Source organism: Anopheles coustani, chromosome 3 (genome assembly GCF_943734705.1).
Source record: "Anopheles coustani chromosome 3, idAnoCousDA_361_x.2, whole genome shotgun sequence".
Taxonomy (NCBI): Eukaryota; Metazoa; Arthropoda; class Insecta; order Diptera; family Culicidae; genus Anopheles; species Anopheles coustani.
Window position 1 is genome coordinate 93,524,467 of NC_071288.1, and position 21,451 is coordinate 93,545,917.

The 21,451-nt window shown below is 46.6% G+C and overlaps 1 protein-coding gene across 1 annotated transcript; it reads right to left on the reverse strand.

Annotated features, from left to right (window-relative positions):
- Positions 1-6,509: 6,509 nt before the first annotated feature.
- LOC131269733 (proteoglycan 4) lies at positions 6,510-15,826 on the reverse strand. Its single transcript, XM_058272240.1, has 5 exons — positions 15,814-15,826; positions 12,228-12,452; positions 9,597-11,331; positions 7,856-8,516; positions 6,510-7,733 (listed from the first exon to the last, which is right to left on the reverse strand). Exons 1-5 carry the CDS (start codon positions 15,824-15,826, stop codon positions 6,510-6,512), a joined length of 3,858 nt encoding a protein of 1,285 aa, XP_058128223.1.
- Positions 15,827-21,451: the final 5,625 nt, after the last annotated feature.

The following is a 21,451-nucleotide window of genomic DNA, read 5'->3' on the forward strand; positions in this document are numbered from 1 at the left end:
AGAAACCGTTGACCCTATCATGGACAAACGGGAATACCCATGAAGACAAAAATAGTCAAACGGTCGACGTAAAAATGGAAGGTACGAACGGAATGGTGTTCGATATCAAAGGGTTGCGAAGCGTGGACGAACTCGACCTCCCGCTTCAAACTGTAGACGTGAATATGTTAGCAAAAAGATATGCACATTTAAGAGGGATAAAGCTCGAGAGCTACAAGAATGCACTACCTACGGTGCTTCTTGGACTGCCGCACTCCCATCTCATACGCGGAACTAGCCACCGAGAGGGAAAGCCTCACGAGCCGATTGCCCAAGAAACCCGACTAGGATGGGTAGTGTTTGGGGGAGATCAGAGTGTTAAATCAAAGACCAACTTGTTTATGGTCCAAGAAAAGGAGAAACCAAAAGAAAATTATTTAAATCAACTTACGCGGGGACACTTTTCGACCGAAGAGTTCAGAATGAACCCTACTCCGAACAAATCTCCGAAACAGAAAGAAAGAGCTCGCGCCACAATGAACTTTCTCAAGGATCAAGAAATCTCTTTCAAGCAGCCCAAGTTGTTCGAAGACGTAAAATCGACTAAAAAGGACGAAGTTGTCACGTCAAAAGAGACCAAGCCAGTGCATACTACGAAGACACTAGAAAAAACTGACTGGAGTGTCATCAACACCGAGTGGTGTCCAAATTGGAATCGACTGAAACGATCACTAGCTATAGGGCTAAAATACATCGAATGGCTAAAGGCAAAAGCCACAGGTACCACATTTTCTAAAGTAATCTCCGTATCAGAATTAGACAGGGCCGAAATGCTTCTCCTAAAGAAGGCCCAGTGGGAAAAGTATACAGACGAAATGACTCAGCTTTCCTTAGGAAACGCGATCAATAGCCGCAGTTCCATTCGCGGGCTTAATCCCATAATAGACGAAAAGGGGGTACTGAGATCCAAAGGCAGACTAGAACGCATAGAATTTCTGAAGTACGATACAAAAATGCGGATCATACTTCCAAAAATGCACCATGTAACTAACCTTATTTTGGCGAGAAAACCGTGGAAACGGTGGGTAACCGAATATCTACCGAAACTCTCCGAGCGAGAGAAGTGGCACAGCCCATCAAAACCACTAACAGTAGGCGCAGTCGTTACCTTCCCGGACGAACAGAAAAAGGGGAAGTGGATCAAGGGAATAGTCTGCGAGGTATTCCCTGGGAAAGACGGACAGACTAGATCCGCACGCATTAGAGTTGGAGACCTAGAGGTAACGAAACCTACAGTAAAATTAGCCATCCTAGACGTTCAAAGGGGTGAAAAAGAAAACAAAACAACGCAAGAAAACAATAATACTAAAGATAGGGAAAACAAGACATTTCCACATTGGGGAAGAAAACGTCATATAGACATACAAGCCATTAAAGATAGAGCTGCCGAACTTGAAGCTATCGCCCCCAAAAAGAAACCCAGAAAATCAATTCGGGCAGTAAAATGGAAAGATTATTGTTACTTGTCTCCTCCGAATAAATAGAATAGAAATCAGCCCAACGTATAGCATCAAAAGCGAAGTCTTCAGAACGTTTTTTAAACCTCAGGCATACCTGTCTAATCTCATACAAAAGCCAACCGAAGACGCTATAGGCATTTCGAAGATAGTAATAATATCAGTGACCTCGGCTATGATCGGCGCCGTACTAATAACGACAATAATAATAATTAAGTTAAAGGCACGAGCCAAGTGCACCTTAAAACCGCCCCCCTTTAGAACCCCCGAAGAATTCGAATTGTAACTCCTCTACGTGGATTTACGGGGGTGGGGATGTCGCTGACGACGCGAAACGGCTTATTAGGTCATCGCAGCCAACCGCCGATCGTACGATCGGAACGGTTTGGCTGCGTTGCACCATCCATGATGATAAAAAACGCCGCCGTGCCGGCGTTGCTGACTAGGTTAAAAGCGTTAAGCATAGTCATAAGAATTTAGGTATATAAGCGCATCAAAGAGTTGAATAAAGGCAGTATTCTACTAAAACGACAACTCGCAGCATAGTGCTTTCGTCGGTGGAAGTGCCACCAGTCGAAAGAAAGCGTTAAGCGCAACAAATGCCAAAGCATAAAGGGAGAAAGTGCAAAGAGATCGACGGGGGCCTGTTTAGGATTCCTCCGGGGGCATGCATGCATAATTCCTTTGACCTCGCTTCTGGTGAAATATTTTCACACTAATTAGAGTCACCAGATCCATCCCACATACATACGTTGCGGTCAACGAAGGGAGGGAGATGCTGAGGCAGGGAAGAGGATGGCTTGCAGTCGGAAAAGGAGTCAAGTTTTCGTTGCCTTTGGTAGTACTATGTGGTTTGATGTGGTTTCCAGGAGATCTTCTCCTATTTTGACATATTTCTGGCGTATACCAATGGAAAACTTGCACAGAGACGCATAGGAGTTCTAAATAAACGTCTTTTCAAAGTAGGTATGCTAACGGAAACCATTTTCCGGGTGAACACTTAGACAACAGTTATTTTCATGAAAGGGGATTCTTCGAAAACTTGTTCATCCAAAATAATAACCATTATTAATAATATATTCATGTACATCGAAAAATGGTCTACTGAGTCCCAAATTCGCCAACACAACAAATATTGGACTGAAAACTGACACCTTATTGAATGTTACTGTTGACAGCTTCTATTATACCCTTACTAGACGAGGACTTTATCTGTCTTATTTTCACAGAAGTTTTCTGTCAAACGCGTTTGACAGATACATTCTTTCCCCAAAATCGGAATCGGGCAGGCCCGGTTTTGATTTTCTTTCGACTGGAATTTATATGTCAAAGTGGCGATTTGTTTACTTTTAGCTCTGTTGTTTGCAGCAGATTTTGTTCATTACTAGGATGAACAATACGCTAAATTCAAACATGAAAATGATCACTGGAAAACCTATTTTGTGGAACTTTGCGTTATTACACGAGTGGACATCATTTATATGTCAAACGCCCTACCAGAGCCTACTTTGACAGTAAAAGTCTGGGCAAAGATGACAAATAAAACCCTCGTCTAATAAGGACATTAACAGGATCTTAAACAGACACATGATCAGTAAATGTTAAAGATCAAAGTATTTGGCAGAAGAAAACTAAACACCTCGTGAGGCCAACAAACCCGCACCATGTTCAGGAGTATCAGACTTAAAGCTTCCATTTTCTATCGACACGCTGAGCGGACACAAACACACCCACACTCGCGTGAACCCTTTCCCGACCCTCGGAAGGACACAGTCTTCAACGTTATGAGCTCGGGGTTTTATTTGCTTATGAATGAGGCAAGATGAAAAGGCTGGTGGGTCTAATCCAATCACTCCCGCCGATCGGAGACCCGAAGTTTTCCCAGTTTTTCCTTCCCGGGGTAGTACTTGTTTTGAGGACCATTTTCACCATTGTTTGGTGAATGCCCTTCGTTCGTTTTCAATCGCACAAATCCTTTTCCCGTGGGAAGAGCCGGGGGGGAGGGGGGGGGGAGGTCGATCGTAGTTATAGGGAAAAAGGGGGAGGGGGCGTTCGGTGAGCGAATAAAAACTAATCCGTTTAAGGATTTTCGATCCCCTTTTGGCCGAACGACTCCGCGGGGAGCAATAAGCAAGAGGGAAAAAAGGTTTGCCGGTGAGTGACGTCGAGTTCGCCATCTTATCTTTTTGTGTCTTTTCTCTTCACTTCCCCAGCGCTGATGTGTATAAGTCTTTTACGCGTCTTTTCACCGTTACCGGTAATGGCGTACCGGGTGTGGGGGAGGGGGAGTCTTTTTTAAAGGGATTTTTCGCCCACGAAGAACAAAAAACGAAAAGGATGAGATCCACTCTTGGGATCGTTAATACGATCGATCCCGTCGAAGTATTGTCGAGACCGAACAAAGAACAAGGATTCCATAAAGACGGAAGGCGAAACGATTGCGAACAAACTAACTGCAGGAAACAAAACAACTCCAGTGTGCACAAGAATTGTCCCCTGACCTTAAGCAGGGGCAATAAAAAAGGGGCAGTACGGGACGGATCTTAAAGACGAACACCAAACACTAACACCGAGGTACAGTCGCCATTCCCCGAAGAAGGGGAAAAAGAACCTTCTTGGTGCTCAATCGCAAAACTTTGTGCGGAGGAACTTCAGTCGTCGAAAAAGTCGTAAAATTGGAACGAAATGAGCCACGGCAGGCCATACCGTCCTGCATGGAAGTTGATCTTCGACGGATTTCACGCATGCAGGGAATGGGAAAAGGAACTGATGGTAGGCAAAAGGATGTAAGGAAAAATGGGAAAAAATAGATATATCCGAGGATGGAATAAGTGAAGGAAACTTTATCCATCGCGAGTGGCGTGAAGAGCAGAAAAATACTCTCTGTCTGCGTATGAGTCAATGGTGCATCTCTGGCCGAACCGGGGGTCCTCCAACAACACCATCAGGCACTGCAGCTCTTCCCCACCCACCTGATCCTCGTCTTTGACTTTGGATTGGCGGGTTCGGATGATGGTCCGACAGTCAGTAGCGCTCGCCACACAAACTAGTGCTGGACAAATAGTTAATGAGAAAAAATCGCACCACCAACCATGGGGGGAGGGGGGGGGGGGAGGTGGGAAAAGAAAAGGAACGAATGAACAAAGGGCGCAATGGAGGGCAGGTCCTTTCCGACAATACAGATGGACGGAGCCGGAAAAGTTGGATCATTCCGTTGGTGCATTGTAAGCCGAGGCAGGGAAAGTTTGCGAAGCGAAATAAACTTCCATTCAACAAGAGAATTAAGATGACTTCGGGGATTTTTTTTCATCCGCTTTCTTCTTTTCTTCGCTTCCCTATCTGGTGTTTTTTTTTCGTCCTGTAGTGGTAACTTCTGGGCTTCATGAACCATCGCTTCCATTTCTCGTTTTTCCCTCTTTTTGCCGACGAAAGCGTGGGACTTCCGCGTGGTATGGGCGGGTCATGACGATGGGTTCAGCGAGGATTCATTGTTATTAGCAAGTTTTGCTGGCAGGACATCTGTCCGTCAGTAGAAGCGGATTTGTCCGAGGGAAAGGGAACGGCGGGTTTCAATCAACCGATACGACATGCTTACAAAGGCTGCCTGCTCTCATTGATGGCGCAGGGAAATGAGCGCCAATAGTCTCGGTGGAGTTTGGTTTCGAGCCGTCCCCGGGCCTAAGGTAGGAGAAGTTTACTGTCAAAGAGCCTTCCGATTAGGAAGGATGCATTTTTACAGCGAATTTCGATTGCGAACTTTTGCCTTTCGTTCTTCTCGGAATAAATGTGATGATCTCTTTTTCTTCTACATCGTATCTGAGCGTAGAAAAAAGACTACAAGGTAGTAAACAATGCATCCTTGGAAGGAGATGGGTCCATCTCCAAGGATTCCATGGAATGGAGAAAAAACGCCGGGACTGGGACGGGAATTAATCTGTTCAGCACAATTTTCCCAATCTCTGCCGCCAAACAAAAGCTTTGCTTTGTGTGAAGAAACAAAAAAAAAACCCGGAGCGACGAAGGAAAACCTAATTCAAGAAGAAGCTACCATCGTTCCTTGGCGCAAGATGGCAGCTGCCTCTCGTTACCTTTATCTCTCTGGCGCCACAAGTACAAGCACTCAGCGAAACATTCCCGAAACGAACTTGTTGCACTGCCCTTGGATGCTCCTGGGAAGCACTGGCTTGTTGTTGCTTGATGCAGGTCTTCCCCGCTTCTATCCACGGGGAAAGTTTAATACACTCTCCTTCGACGAAAGGAAATGAGAAAAGCATGAAATCGGCTTCCATAAGATGCGACGAGCTGACGGTGGAAAAACAAAAACTTTAGGGAAAAATAAAACTCCCGCTCCTAGCACCCGGGAAGGCTAAGTTTGTGTGCACTGGGTGTTTGCTCGATAATTGCAAGAAGACAAATAAAATGGCAACACGAGACGGGACAGAGAGAACAAAAAAGACAAGATATCAACAAAACGAAGATTGGGCGATAAAGTTTGCCAACGAAAGTTCGCTCGTGTCCATTAGGAACTTAAGGAAATTAAATAACACTTTCGGGTTATTTAGCGCCCAATTATCGGTTAGCTCACCTTCCAGCTGCGATGTAAGAAGGGATTGTAAAGTTTTCTTTGAGAGAAGTGCCTCTTCCATTTACGAAATCGCTCTATCCTTCATTGATTAAACTCTGATCTCCGGTTTAAGAAATATGTTTTTCATTTAAATATGTGCAAAGAAACTTGGAAATTCTCAGACAAAAGTCATAGTAGTAAACAAGTATGAGATATAACGACTACGAATTTGAAAACGAAACAATATTAGCCTGAAAACACTAAATCAAACATAACTCACCTTCAAGACACCTCATCAGTTTCGACTCCACATCATATCTCCAGCTTTTCGGTGGATGTTCGAGAGGGTTCTAGCATTGAAGTTCCTTGTTTCTACTAAATTCGTTATCCTAAACTACTCTAGGCAAGCATTGCGCACCACATGCAGGTACTACCGACGGTAGGGTTTCCTATCCCACGAACGGGAAGGGAGCGTAGGGATTGGGGAAGTAGCCGGGGAAGGCGGCCGCCGTCGGCTGCACAGACACCGACTGCGTCAGGTAGGTGGTGAGCACCGTCGGCACGACCGTGGTCGAGTAGAGCGTGGTGTAGGCCGTCTTGGCGCCGAACGTCAGCTTCAGCACCTTGCTGTTCGTCTCGGTGACGATCGTCTGCGTGACGACGGGTGTGGACTGGATCTGGAGCTGCTGCTGCTGCTGTTGTTGTTGCTGTTGCTGTTGGAGAAGCAGGGGGTTGAGCTGCGGGATGGGCGGGAGTGGGAGCGAGGGAAGGGTCGTGGTGACGATCTCGTAGTTCGTCTTGGTGATCGTTCCGATCGGGCGCGAGATGGTGCTGAGGATCGTGTTGTGTCCGTTGATGATCGGGAGGACGTGCGATTCGTAAACCGTCTCCAGTTTGTAGACCGGCTTGGAGGAGGTGATGACCGAGGGAATCTGGGCGGCGGCAGCCGGGTTGAGCAAGCGGAGAAGGGCCAGCTGTTGGAGCTGCTCCGGCGTTAGGGCGGGTGTCGTGACGGGAGCTTCCGTGGTGACTCGGTTGTCCTTGTTGCTGCCAGTGATCTTCTTCTTCGGCCGGATGTTCTCCGGGATGTTCGTCTTGTCCACCTCCGATAGGTCAAAGTCCGAACCGATGCTAGAGAGGTCCAGGTCCGAGGGTAGTCGCTCGCGCTTCGGCTTGTCGTCGTCCTCGTTCTCGTTATCATCACCGAACTCCAGCTCGAGGTGCAACTCGGAACCAGCCTCATCCAGCCGACTGTTGAACTCGTTCAGAGTGCGCGAAGGTACAAAGTGGTACAGTTCCATCGGAGGGAGCGTCTTGGTGGCAGTTACCAGACGTGTCACGTGGTACGTTTGGATAAGCGTGTAGGAAGTCGTATCGCCTTCGTGGATCACTGGCAGAATGTGCGTCTTCAGCATAGCCTGAGTGGTGCTGAACGTTTCCGTAAGGGTTTCCAGTGGAGGTGTCTCCGTATCGGGTCCAAGCGAGATAGGTGGCAGCGTGGCAATGCTGGAGTCAAGTAAATTACTTTCCTTGTCGATGTGCGTCGTAGTGGCGAGGATATTCTCCGTCAGTGGTTCCGTCAGCGAGGGCGTAATGGTGGCCGTTTCCTGTTCGAGTACCTTCTCGATTGTTGACGTGACGGTGATGTACCGCGTGTTCTTGACCGTTCCAACCTGTAACAATTTAACATGCACGATTAAAATGGTACGGAGTGACCTTAAAGACTTAAGTCTTAAATCCGAGATTGAAATTTGCCTATGTTCAGCTTATTGTATACCTCCAGGAGTAAGCTTACCTGGAAAGTGTAGGGCGACTTGATAGTCGCAATCTCGTAGTACGTGTCCCGGAAGTCGGCCGGCGTCGAAATTTCCACCTTCAGCGTCTCGATCGGGTAGCGGCGCTCGATCTGGTTGTCGTTCTCGGCGTCGTTCAGCACATTCCCGTGCACCGAGCCGGACTGGTCCAGGTCCGTGTCCGTGTCCACCTTCTCCGCGTGGTCCGGCAGTGACTGCGCAATATCATTAGACTGTACGGAGGTGTCGGAAAGCGGTGCGGCGGTAAGATTTTCCAGTACCTGATCCTTGCCCGTGCCGGCACCGACCGGCTTTACCGCACTCTGCTTCCGTATCGCAACGGTCGGCTTGGCCGGGGACTTATACTGCCAGCGGCCCGGCGATCGGTTCAGCTTGAACTTGTACAGACTCGTGGTCTGGCCCGGTTCCTGCTCCTGCGGGGCGGACGGTTGCGGCCGGGGCTTGAACGATCGCCGGTCGGACGCGGGTTGCTGCGGCACCGCGGCCGTCTGTTGCGCGCTGTGGGATGATGTTGGTTTGAAACCGTTACGTGAGGATTTATTGCGCCGGTTCTGATAGCCCGGGGTCGTGGTGCTTGGCTCACTAAAAACGGACACCGTAGCCAACTCCACACTAGATGTAGAATAACGATTATATCTCTGACTGCAATAAACACGGTTAGGAAATAGGGGAAGTGTTTTGTTCAATCACCGGGGTGTTCAAGGTATGTACATTGTAGATCTGTTGTTTGCTGTTGTTGTTTGCATGCAAAAACTTTGCCCCCAAAACAAAACGAAACCAGAATGCAAGAAACGAAAACGGAAACAAAAACTCGCCAAATTGAATGTAAAGGGTGATCGGGTGTAGTGAAAGGTGAAATGAAATGAAAGTGAAAAAAAATCATAAAAATGGTGTATGATAAATGGGTTGATTGAAGATAGGGTGATGATTTTGAAAGAAATAGAAAATGAAAGTGTAATGAAAAACAAAAACAAGAGTGTGAAGGTGAAAATGTGCTTTCACAAAACGCATATTGTGTAAAAACAAGATAAAACTCATGCGAAGAAGTAATAGAAACAAGCAAAAGACACACATGCCAAACTCTCAATCACACATAAACACACACACACACGCAGAAAGCACACTCGTGATGAAAATGATAAAAATGAACGGAAAGTAACGAAACAGTGAAAGATAGAACATGCAAAACGGTAGAATCTGATCAAAGCACACACAAAAACAAAGTTGAAGTATAATTTGGGAAACATGTGGATAAGTTAAATTTTGGAAATGGTTGAAATTTACATTCATTAACATTTTTTTTCGGTCACATGATAACGCATTGATGGACTTACGAGGGAACATGAATCAAAAAGTGTATGGATAAGATAATTTACAAGAAAATTGATACTTTAGTTCTCACAAGTACCATCATATGCGTTTCTGTGAGTGAAAAGTCTCAAGAAAAACAAAATAAATCAAAATAGAATCAATTTGGTCGTCCTTCTGAAAAGAAACATTCTGCAAACGGCAACAATCATGCACACTTACGCAGGAAACGGAAACGAATGGATAATGAGACAAAGTTTGGATGGAAAAAATGGTTTTGTCTGAGAATTTCGAGTCGGCGTTTTCCCGGCGGCCGTGGAATGGAAAAGGCCGCCCAGCAAAGTCCAGCAAGCAAAGACAGACACATGCGCGCCTCTAAGGGCGACAGCTGGAGTGGCAGCTGGCTCTACTTACTTCTTGGCGACGGGCTTTACGATCTGCGTGTTGCGGTAGCGGCTGCCGGCGGGCTTCTTGCCGTAGGCGGGGGCGGGCTGCGGGGTGACGGTGGCCTGCGGCGTGCTCGGCTCCTGCTCGGCCTGCTCCTGCTGCTGCTCGTTCTCGTCCTTGGTGATGCGGTTCTTGAGGCGGTTCTTGAAGTTGCCGCTGGCGCTACCCGGGAGGCGGCGCGACGGCCGCACCAGGCTCGAGCTGGGCTGGCTGGCGAACAGGTTCTCCAGCGGCAGCCCGGTGTCCTCGAGGGTGGCGTGCGTCGCCGGCGACGGCGTTATGATCGAGGCCGCCTCCGGGTTGTAGCGCGGCGTCTTGTTCAGCGCCGGCGCCGCCGTCTTGAGAATGCGCAGCGTCGAGCTGGGGTTCAGCTTGACGCGCCGATTTTCGGCGCCGCCGGCCGCCTGAGCCGCCGCCGCTGCCGCTCCACCTTGGTTACCTTGAATGACATGAGACGTGCTTTGTAGGACCTGCGCATACTTTCCTGAAATGTAGGTGCCGATCACGCTGGTCTCGTGGACGGTGGTGACGCCCTCCTTGACCACGGTGCCCCCGAGCTTGGTCACCAGTCCGGTCGGGTGATGGTGGCCCTTATTACCTCGCTTCGGCTTGGCCGCCTTCTCGCGGGGCGCCGGTTGGGCGGCGGCCGATGCCGGGTGTGCTGCGGCCGCCGTCGGGCGCAGGTTGACCACGCGGAACGTCTCCTCGACGAACTCGGACGGTTGGCGCGAGAGGAAGTCGTACTCCGGCTCGCCGATGTTGTTGCCGATCTGCAGCACCGGCACCGGCTCGTCCGCCTCCTCGTCCTCTTCGTCGTCCTCCTGCTCGTGCTCCTCATCCTCGTCCTGCTGCTCCTCGTGCGTCGCTGGCTCGGCGGACACCTTCTTGCTCTTCACTTCGTCCTCGGAAATGTTTGAGAACATTATCGGCGAGTGTTCTTCGTGTTCCTCTTCCTTCAGCTCCGGTTCCTCCGTGGTCGTCGTTGTCGTGGATGTCGTGGTCACTTTTTCGGCAATAACCTCCTTCACAGCTTCCACTACAAGCGTTTTCGGTTTTTCGGTCACCTGAACCGGTTCAACCGGTACCACCTTTTCAACCGGTTTCGCTTCATCTTCATCCGCTTCCGGTTCCTCTTCTACCGCTTCAGTTTGTTCGTGCTGTTCTTCGGCGTCCTGTTCTTCTTCCTCCTCTTGTTGCTCCTCATGCTGTTCCGGCTCCACTTCCTGCTCCTCCGAAGTGGCCTCTTCCTCTTCCTCCTCTGATTCTACCGGTGGTTCCTCCGTGGTCGTCGTTGTCGTCGGTTCAACCTTCGTCGCGACAACCTTCACGATCGGTGCCACCGGTTTGATGATGACCGACTTCGGGACCGGCTTGACGATGAACCGTTCCGGTTGCTGTTGCTCCTGCTCGACCACCTTCACCGGGGTCACCTCGACCACCTTCGGTTTGGGCTTGAGAATCGGCTTGATCGCCACCTTCGGCACGGCCTTCGGGACGAACTTTAGCGGACCGGGTGGTTTGCTGGTCGGTGGTTTTGGTGTTTCCGGCAGCACCTGGACGATGCTGACCTTCTCCTTGGGCTGCACCGGTAAGACGACCGTTTTGCTTGGTTTGATCTCCCGCACCGCTTCCTCCGTGGTGGTCGTCGTGCTGGGCGTCGTCTCGATCACCGGCGGTGGTGCGGCTGTTGTTTTCGGTGGTTCTAGGTTGCATCACCAAGCACATTTTGAGCCGCATAAAAGATCAACAAATACAAAAGTATTAGCAGAGAATAAATACAAGCTTGGATGACAAATTATCAAGGTTAGGTATAAGTTGATAAACCTTACAAGAAACAATCGCTGAGAGCATGGACTACGATCGGAAAAAATCCGTTCGAATCGAGTTGTAAAAGGTCACTCACGTTGAAAAGTGCGGGCAAATGGCTGTCAAGTTTCACTCACCTCCTCTGAAATGTATTCATTTTACCTGCCATTTTGAATATGAACGAAATGAAATCTTTTCGCAAATCCGTACGTTTCCGTTTGTTTGGGAAGAAATCCGCGAGGTTTTAAGCCGCGGATTCTCAACGAATTCGTACATTTATGGTTCTAATTAAAAAAAAGAATGTTAATTGCTTTTCTGAGGATCCTATTTGTAGTTTTTTTTTCATGAATTTATCATCATTTTGTATAATTATTGAAATGATTACCAACCACTTCGTTTGAAAAGAAACAATCATCCAATTCATGGAAACACTTGAGCGCCTAAGGTATAAACGATGCTGGAACCTCGGAACCTCGGAACATACGAGGTATAAACAGACAGAGTTCATTTTTCACCGACTGTCGAACGGATTTTTTTCGATGGTAGTCCGTGCTCTACGCGAATATTGCACTACTTTACTCAAGGACACAGGATGTCTTAGAACCTAAACATTTATCATTTTAAATACTAGGAATACATGATAATCCAATTGAAAACTTGATGTGATTAAATCACCTCTTGATACCTCCCGTATGTGGAATTGATGATTCAATCAAATTCGGCGATAGGAAAGCAAACTTTCGAACAACTCCGCGCAACATTGATTGATGCAAACAAACCTGCCCTGATTACCTGTAACTACCGGAGCTGCACTTTGGGGCGAAAAGATCATCACCGTGTTGCCGATGGTGGTGGTGAAGTCGAGAAATCCGTACACCGTCTGCGTGATGTAGTAGTCGGGATTGACGTCCTGGCTCGGCAGCACCGCAAACACCGGATCGCCACCGGCCTCCCTTGGCAGATCGTCATTTCCACCGTAGACGCCGCCACCGCCGGGCGAATAAACGGCACCGTGTGCTAGAGGAGGAAAGGAATTAAACCCACGAATTATGATCAATCGTAACATAATCTGCAAAGCGTTGCAATGGTAAAGTCAAATAATTCCACTAATTCTACAGCACCAGGTTTGAGCTTGGATGAGTTTTGGCGTTGATATTTATGAAACGTAGGCAAAAGATTGTTCTCGTCCTTCGCGCCGTTCTAGGTATCGATGATGGCCGAACGAACGGATCCGTTCACTGTTGGCATCGAAGTTCGGGCGCCCGACGTCGGTGAATGTCGGTAATGTTTTGCCCAAATATTGACGGTGACAATTTTCAACAATTTCTCATCAGCTCGAGGCCAAAAAGGATTGCGTGCGACAACAGTTTGCCCAGGAGTTTTCCTCGCCTCGCCCTAACAATAAGCAAACAGTCAGCCATCAATTCATCAACGGTCGAAGGGGCGTTACGCTCGGAAAAACTTTCACCCCACGAGGTTCGATGGAGTGGAAGGAATTTAAATTTAACCCAAAGTTCATCCATCGCGAGCGATGACGCTTTCGGGGAAGCGGGAAAGCGTTTGTTCAACAACATTGAGCTAATGATCTTAGACGAACGACGCTGTCGTTGCAAGGATATTATACTCTGGGATAGAGCGGGTGGTAAGAGCAACATCTACAAAAACAATCCCAAACAACTGAGTGTACGTTGGGATGCATTTTCGGGTCTTGAAGTTAGCGTAGCTCGTCTGTATGTGCGAGCGGCGTCAGTGATGACAAAGACGTGCAGTCGACACGACGATGCAACCGTCGAGCATGTGTTCATTTTCATCGTTGCTTCGGGGCAGCAAAGTAATTTTCCTTCCCAAAGCACAAAGACAAGAAAAGTCGATAAACAGAAAGTTTGGTGTACATCCGATAAATTGCTTTTAAAATTTACATTCAAGAGCGTTTATTACTTTTCAGTCTAAAGTAATCATACTTTCACAACAAAATATGATGACGAGATCGATTAAAGAAAAAGAAGGAACAGTTGTTTGAATACCCCTGTCATGTTACTAACATAAACATATCTCAAGCAATAAAAACGCGTCAAAACTAAAACAAACTGTATTTGTTCACAATATCAATAGAGATGTCATCATTCCAAAGTAGTGTGATAAGCTGTCAATCAATTTAGCCTCCGCACGCAAAAGTATTCATAAAATAAACGGATAACATTGATAACATAAGTAATATTTAAAAATTGTTCATTTTAAAAAAATAAAAACTGTACTGAATTTATATTAAGCATATAGCACATACATTAATAGTATCAAAAAAGTAGAGAAAGCAGCAACTCTTAACATTCATATTGCATTAGCGTTAGATATATGTAGCAAAAAGTTATAACTCAGGTTCTTTCGAATTATATTCAAATAAAACTGTTTTAGAAGTAATCCTAGCTCGTCATTTTTTTTAATGTTTCAACGTTTAGTGGCATCAAACTGCATTTGAGATGTATACGTGTTCTCTTCACCTATCCTTCTTTACCTACAATGTAAGCCCAAAAATGGCTACACTGTTTCAAATCACTTAAATTCTGCTGATTGATGCAAGGTATATTATAAGTAGATGGCACACTGTATCGCATACTTCATCGGTTCTTTTTGTATGCATGGAACGACATCACTTGCTTGGACTTTTTGGAAAAAATCGGCTCGGTACATGGAGGAGCACCAAAGGCCACCATTACGAAGAGGGGAAAAATTGTGAATTTATTCAATGCAACATTTCAGTTGAATGGCCAAATGAATTCATTTGCAAGCACGATTAATCGAAAGCAACCCCAACTTGGAAAGGGGATGGAGAAGTTCGGCCCATGGAAATAAACTTGGCCAGGATATTCGTAAATTACCACTTTGCGTGACGTGGTAATTTCGAGGAGAATTATTTTACCGACCGCACCGGAAATGTTTACCCTCCCCGTCAAGTGCATCGTAAACTTTGGCTCCGCCAACGGGGGAAAGCAACACAAATAAGGGCTGGAGTTTGTACACTAAAAACATACGAATGTAAACTCCTCAAAATTATACCACCCAGCCAGTCGTCTACCAACTAGCCGGTCGTTGCACTTACTTTCGCAAATATATTGCATTCGATTGCACAAAGTTTTCATCATGCCATTTTTTCCCGAGAGCTGGTTGAAGCCAGGAAGGGGTCGGATGAAGATAATGACGATGCTGGCCGAAGAAGTTGATGGTTCGAAATAAAACTAGCCGACGAAAGCAGCAAAGTTGCGGTAGTTAGATCGAGAGTTTTTCCTTCCATACTCCACAGAAAGTACGGTGTTTTCCGCATACGCACACCCATTTGGTGAAAGTTATCTACCCTAGCAAATGCCCCTTTTTTCCCGCCATCCCTAAACGGTTCGCTGGGGGAAATGGGGGGGAAAAGTGGAAAAGAACCGAAGAGGGAAAAAATACAGTTGGAAGGTACGAATCGATCTGATTGAAGTGTACGGTATGCGACTTGAAAGGCACTCGAGGAAGGAAATCAGACAGTCCTGATGCACACACACACATGCACACACACACATGTTTAACAGGCGGGAAAACCCGTTAAAAACATCGCCGCACCCGTTGGCGACACAATCGACGGGAAAAGCGAAAAGTCCTGCCGCTTCAAGTGAAGTTTTCTTCCGGAGGACAAAGTTGGGTTCGGCGTGTTCCGCGCGTCCGGTGAGGTACAACCTCAAAGCCTTCAAAGCACAAAAAGAGGGCAACGAAAACGAAAAAGCAATCGTCCGAATGAGTTGTAACCAGACTTTTGTCTCGTTTTTTTCCAGCATATATTCATTTTTCACTCGTTACACCCCCTTTTGAAGGTAAAAGGTGGAGGAGGATTTGGGCATGTCCTTGTTGCCTTGTTACCGCGAGTGGGAGTTTTCAAGCGAAAAAAAAGTTTTTCCGCAAAAAAAAAGAAACACAGTTTAAAGTTTGTCCCCTCGAAAGGTACAACATCGGGAGACAGTTACCCAGAACGTGAATGTATTGGGAGGATCCTTTGACTAAAACTAGAGTGAGGGGGTGGGGGAGGGAAGAGTCACGACGTTGTTAACGAGCTTTTACCAACTTTTACCTTGCGATTTTTCCACCCCCAAAACGCCCCCATGTCGCACATATTCACATCCTTGCACTATTCTAAACATGTAGCGGAACAGTGAAATGCAGCGTAGACCTAAGGCTGTACAAGGACATCGCCGTAGACGAGATGCAAAACCTTGTTCGAGGAGGAGAACATGGAGTTGGGAGCAAAAAAAAATTATACGAAAATTGGCCTTCCTGTGGTCCAGAGCAACGGTTCATTTTCTCACGTTCAACCAGCCATGCGAGACCTGAATGTAACGAATGTCCTTACCTTCCACTGGCATTCAACTGCAAATTCCACTCTCGACTTTAATCCTATCCACGCTGTTCTCGCCAAGAAAAAGGCCCCCCGCCCAAAAGAGGTCCCCGTTTGTACCGTTTTCCCAACTTTCGAGGGGGAAAATCCTTAGGGGACTCCTTAAAAAGGACTCCCGCCAGTGCGAGGATGCAGTAACAATATATCAAGCCCCGGTCCAACACCCACCCGTTCCCTGAACGTTTCCCGACCGATGGTGTAACAAAGTGGTTCAGATCAAACGATAAGTAACCGGGCACCATTTGCATTCCTAACGATTAGCTCCACGGGCTCTCGGACTCCCGGAGTTCCCAAGTGAAGTGCTGGCACGTGAAGAATTACCTTAATCCGACGTGCTCATTGCTGGCAGGGCGCTTTTATGTGCTGATTGAACGATTTTACCGGGGCGAAATTGAATGCAAAAAATGCAAATGTAATTTATGTATTCGTTACGATCGAAAACGAGGGACCTCTAGTGGGAATGTGAAAGTCTTATAGTCCACCAGGAGTTGTAAGAAGTATGAAATCGATATCACAAAGAACGAGAAGAATCGGAGTACTTGTGTGGAGTAGTGACTTGACAAGACAAAAGGAAGGTTCACTTCAGGGGAAGTTATGAAACGTGTAGGACGCTTAAACGTCCAGGAGTAATGACATTTATGGCAAAAGTCCGGGGAATTTGCTAATGGAGGAGCTCCAAAAACCGAAGCCTAACGCTCAATCAAGCGTGCTTGCTGAATATAAATTGTGCACTTCAAAGAAAACGAAAATAGATTTCAAAACCGAACCTGGAAAGACGGGAAACTCACAGGAAAACGTACACAGAAGGCATCAAATGAGGTTCCAAAATAAACAAATAAAATGTTTAAAACGAAACCAGGAAAACCACCCGCCCCAACCCGGGACAAAAACCGTATTACCTCAAGCATAAGATCAAAGGTACGCGTCCGCTCCTAGATGAGACACCGGAGCTCCCACCGCACACAGTTTCGTGAAAAACACATCCTCCCGGGTAGAGTGTTCGGTCGGGGCAGCGATTTTCCCGGCACCTGTCACGTGACAGGGCCCGTCGCCCGCGTTGACGTGGCGTATGTAAACATCTCAATTAGGCGAGTGTTTTGTGAGTGTTTTTTTTTATTAGCGCAGTGAAATGTTTATCCTCCCTTCCGGTGACAGTTTTATTCGAGAGGATTTTTCTTTTTACCATCACCCAGAGCAGGCCATGGGGTTCTTCGCATGGGGTAGAACGAACGGTAAGATTTTAAACACGGGTAAATACTGCAAACACAGTCCAAGAGAAGCCAGCCTGATGGATAGGAAAAATAAAGTGGGATGGAAAAAAACCGCTGCGGTCCCGCTTCGGAACAACAACAAATAAAACTGGCGCAAGTGCTTTGAGAAAACAAATAATAAAAATCGTCCTGCCTCTACCCCTGGAGGAAAATCCTCCTCGGGTGGAAAATGTGCTGTTTTATGATGCGGCTTCAGGAATCTGGCCCTCCGAAAGCTGAGACCCTTGCGAGTTCTCATGAGCCGTTGACAGATGCAGAATTGTTTCTTCGGTTTTGTTTTTGTCTGTTTGCTTGTTTATCGCTTGTTCTCTAAGCATCTGGAGTGCATCCTGTGATTAAAAAAAAAAGCAAGACAACAGGATCAAAACCTAATCGCCCAAAGCCTTCGCCATTAAATCCGTCGCTACCGGGAGGAAACAAAAGTAAAAACAAACCCCCCAATCATTCATGTTTTATTGCGCTGTCTTTTGGCGTGTCTAGTGATATTTTCCTTTCTCGTTACCGATTTTTCTTGACACAAAAAAAGCTCCTACCAACGTCGAAGAAAACGCCCCCGTCCTGGTGTAAAATTGTTTTTAAGCTGCTCTTCGAGGAAAAAAATGCTGGCCAAATTTTCGCAAAACTTGCTGTTATTGTCTTACGGGTACGTATCGCCCTTCGTTGTCATTTTATTTTCCCGCTTTCACAAATGGCACCCCAAAGACTTCGGGCATGTTGGCACTTTTGTCCTTTTCCCTTGATTTTCCCACGAATAGGACGGCGTTGGCTTTACCGCGTCCTTGCGTTGAATTTAGTCTGCACGGTGAGCGGATTGTGTCTTGGGTTTGTTTTCGTAGCGCCGAACATTTTCCCAAGACAAAAGAAATGCCGGCAAAGGCAAAACACAAACGGTGAAGAAAAAGAGGCACAGCGTTTCACTTTTATGCGTTGGCATAAATTTAATAGGTGATTCCCCCCATGAAGGGAGGAATATTAATGAAATTTGCAAGAAGAAAAAGTCCGCGCAAAAAACCCCCAAGACAATGCTGCCCAACAGGGATGAAAATGATAGAAAGCAGCGATTTGATGGTTGAGTGGCAAAGAAGAAATAAACCCAAAGCCGCGGGAAAACTCGGATGCTGGGTTGGGGGGCTCGAATTTCTCCCGGGGATTCGTGCGATTGCTCTGTCAGGTAATTTTTCCATCCCTTTTCCGTGAAAAGGGGGGTGGGGGGGGGGGGGGGCGTTCGGCACCAAACCCGTGGCGTCGGTCGTGTTTGAGACGCGTTTGTCATTTTACGTTCGTTACTTGTTTTGTTCCATTCCGGTGAAAATGGATGGAAAAATTGACTACTGGCTGCCGGCCGGCAACAACGGGAAGGTGTTCTTCGAAGGAGTGACGAGGCGTTTACTTGTTAACTTTTCCCTCCAACGCCGATGCGCGTGGAAACTGCTCGCAAGATAGCGAATCCTGCTATCGTGCACCGAACGAGTCTTTTCCCACACCGTGTGTTTTTCCCCCTGCGGTTGTTTTGTGGGAAGGGAATAAAATGTTTTGCTTCTGTTTTTACTTCGCAAATCCCAAGAAACCCTCGCAAAGCTGTGATTTTCATCCGCAGGTATGTTTAACGAATAGTTGGCAAGGGTGTGGTGTTGAAGCGGCGGTACCAAAATGCGTCTTTATAATGCCATCTGGTTTTGGGCAAAAAGGGTCCCCACGTAGGCGTATGAAGAAATTTTAAGCTGCTGTTGTTGTCAATGTACAAAAATCAGTTACAAACTGTAACACATTGACAATGGATTTTAACCGAGAGGAGTTTCTTACGTTTCCTCTTTTGGCACAAGAAAGTCATGGTGGAAATATGAATGCTTTTTGATGGATAATTTTATCCATTGTGTTGCGAGGGAAAAGTTTTACATGCTTTTCTTTTCGTGCGTAGAAGAACGTTTGATTTGTTGAATTGTTTTACATCCATTAGAAAAGTTGTGCGTCGTGTTTGGGGTTCTTTCGTTCGGAACGAACAACACATGGTAGAAATTGTAAAATTAGACATTTAAAAATAGATAAAATCACCAAGTAAATGCACAATGAAATAAATTTAGTTATCACATAAACACATAAAACACATTTTTGCAAGCATGTTAAATTCGCTGAAATGAGAGATTTTGATAAATTAAACCCATTTTGACATTTTTTTTATTCCTTGTAAAGATGCCTACGATTTTAACACGAAACTCACATAATAATCCATTTAGTTAGTTTTATTTATTTTCCAATATATCATATTCCAATAAATCATCTTCATGTTAACTATTGCTTGCCATTTTATTTTATGTTGTAAGTAATGTAACCAGTTTTCTTCTTTTAGAAATGGTCGTACTAAGAATCCTTAAAAGTCTTGGTCAATTCTCGTTGAATGATTTCATTCTGTTCTAGTGATAATTGCATGCATTAACTTCTCTCAACAAGTACGTTTCTTATCCTATTCTCGTCCACGATCTTTGTTGAGGTCTCGTTATCCTCTCTGAGTTCACGAGTTGTGTTTCACAATGAGGGAGCTCCCGATGGCAGAATTGAGTCGGCGAAATTCAAACAAACAATACCGAACCGTCCCAAGCATTGAGCTTTAATTGTGGCGTCGAAATTGAGAACTAATGGGGAAACTTGAAATGCAGAGCGGTGCCAACAACCGGGCGTGCCATTTTGCCCGAAGGGGATGCACCTTCACTCCAAGTGGAATGAAACACCTTCCACCACACTCATCCGAGGCACTAAGAAGATTCTTGCGCCACACCTCGAGAGTCAACCACACAACACTACATTCTCCCCGAGGGCCAAGCCATGCCATGAACCGGGCAGGTGGAAAGAATAACGACACACACACATCAAGTGCGGTCCAAACCCAAGGTCCAATCCGTTCCCCGATCTACTCGATCTCGGAGGAATTGAGAAGAAAAACGAACCGAACGCCATTTGCTGACGAGTCGTTCGGTTTGGTCGACTTTGGTCGACGATTTGTTTCGAGTCCCGTCAGCGACGAGGAGAGATTCCGAAGAACTACCCCGTTTGGTGAGCTGACTCCCGAACAAGAGGCTGGTACCAGTACCCGGAGCGACCGGGCGGTCGAACCGTCGAGCAAACGGCCCGGCACCAACAGGCAAATAGCAAATGGGTTGAAATTTAACTTTAATTAGACTTTTCTCCAACTTAATTTGCATTTAATTGGCCTGTATCTCTACATCGCAGTCCCGAGGCACAGCCGGGTTGGTGCTGGAACCGGATCCCGACTGTCCCCTGGCAAGGACCCACTCAGTCGACTTCCAGTGCGCTAGCTCATTGGGTCCATTTTTCGCACAACTTCCGCCTATTAGTGGCAATAAGTTCTCGCCCGAAACCGAGGGCTCGATCGAATGGGTGGGGGTGTCCTTTTCGGTAAGAGGGAGTGGTGAGTATGCACACCAGCAACTTACCGGTAAACCAACATCAGATAGTGCCCTCGGTTGTGGGAAAGGCGAGCAATGAGTTTGGCTAACTGCAAATTAACCGTAACTTCTCACCGGTCGTCGGGAGTCGTGTGCCGGTGACCGAACCGGTTCCGTTCGGAACGACCAAAGTTTTGTCATGTGGACATGTGCGGGGGGAGTACATTTTGTAAATAGACTTCCGGTTACGTAGGTAACTTTTATTGGATGGACAAAATTTCCACGGAGTGTGCGCTACAGTTTTCCTCAACAAAGTTTTCAACGCTCTGCTAATGAAACAAATGTTCAAAACAATTTCACAAACTCTATTTATAATAGCATTTAGCAAAGAAAAGAAATAGAAAATTATTTTATCTTACATCAACTACCTGGTATGCAACTCTTTTGCTTTAACATGAACGAAAACAGAAACATTTTAACTGATAAAGGTAGTCCCACGCTAATTCCAGTGTATCCCTTGGGTAACGGAGAATATCCGTTTCGTTTTCGCTTCCGGTCTCCGATACAGCGGCTCAAAAGGCACGCTTTTCCGTCCGTGGAAATCGATACCGGGCTCTAATTGTACGCCAGGCACCGTAAACCTGGGGGGCCGCCTCCCAAAACAGTAATGATCGTTCACTCACCGAACTCATGTGGTCGTCCCGGTGGAATTACTTCCCAATCCTGAGTTTTCTGGTACGCAAAGCGGCGGCAGCAAGATAAGAATGGTCAAATTCCTAGAATGGAAATAGGCCGACGGTCTGGCAGACAAACATCTCGTTTTCCCTCCCACCCCGAAAAGAGAAACAAACACCGAACCGGTAGCGGAAAAACCCCGGTGGAAGCGATGGTAAACAAAAGTTTTCCTTACGCTCGCCCTCC

Bases quoted from the DNA above. Each gene is read 5' to 3' on its own strand.
- LOC131269733 (XM_058272240.1), bottom strand. The intron at 8,517-9,596 runs GTAAGTAGAGCC...TGTTTATTGCAG, and splicing joins GTAAAGCCCGTCGCCAAGAA to TCAGAGATATAATCGTTATT. The intron at 7,734-7,855 runs GTAAGCTTACTC...AAATTGTTACAG, and splicing joins AGTCGCCCTACACTTTCCAG to GTTGGAACGGTCAAGAACAC.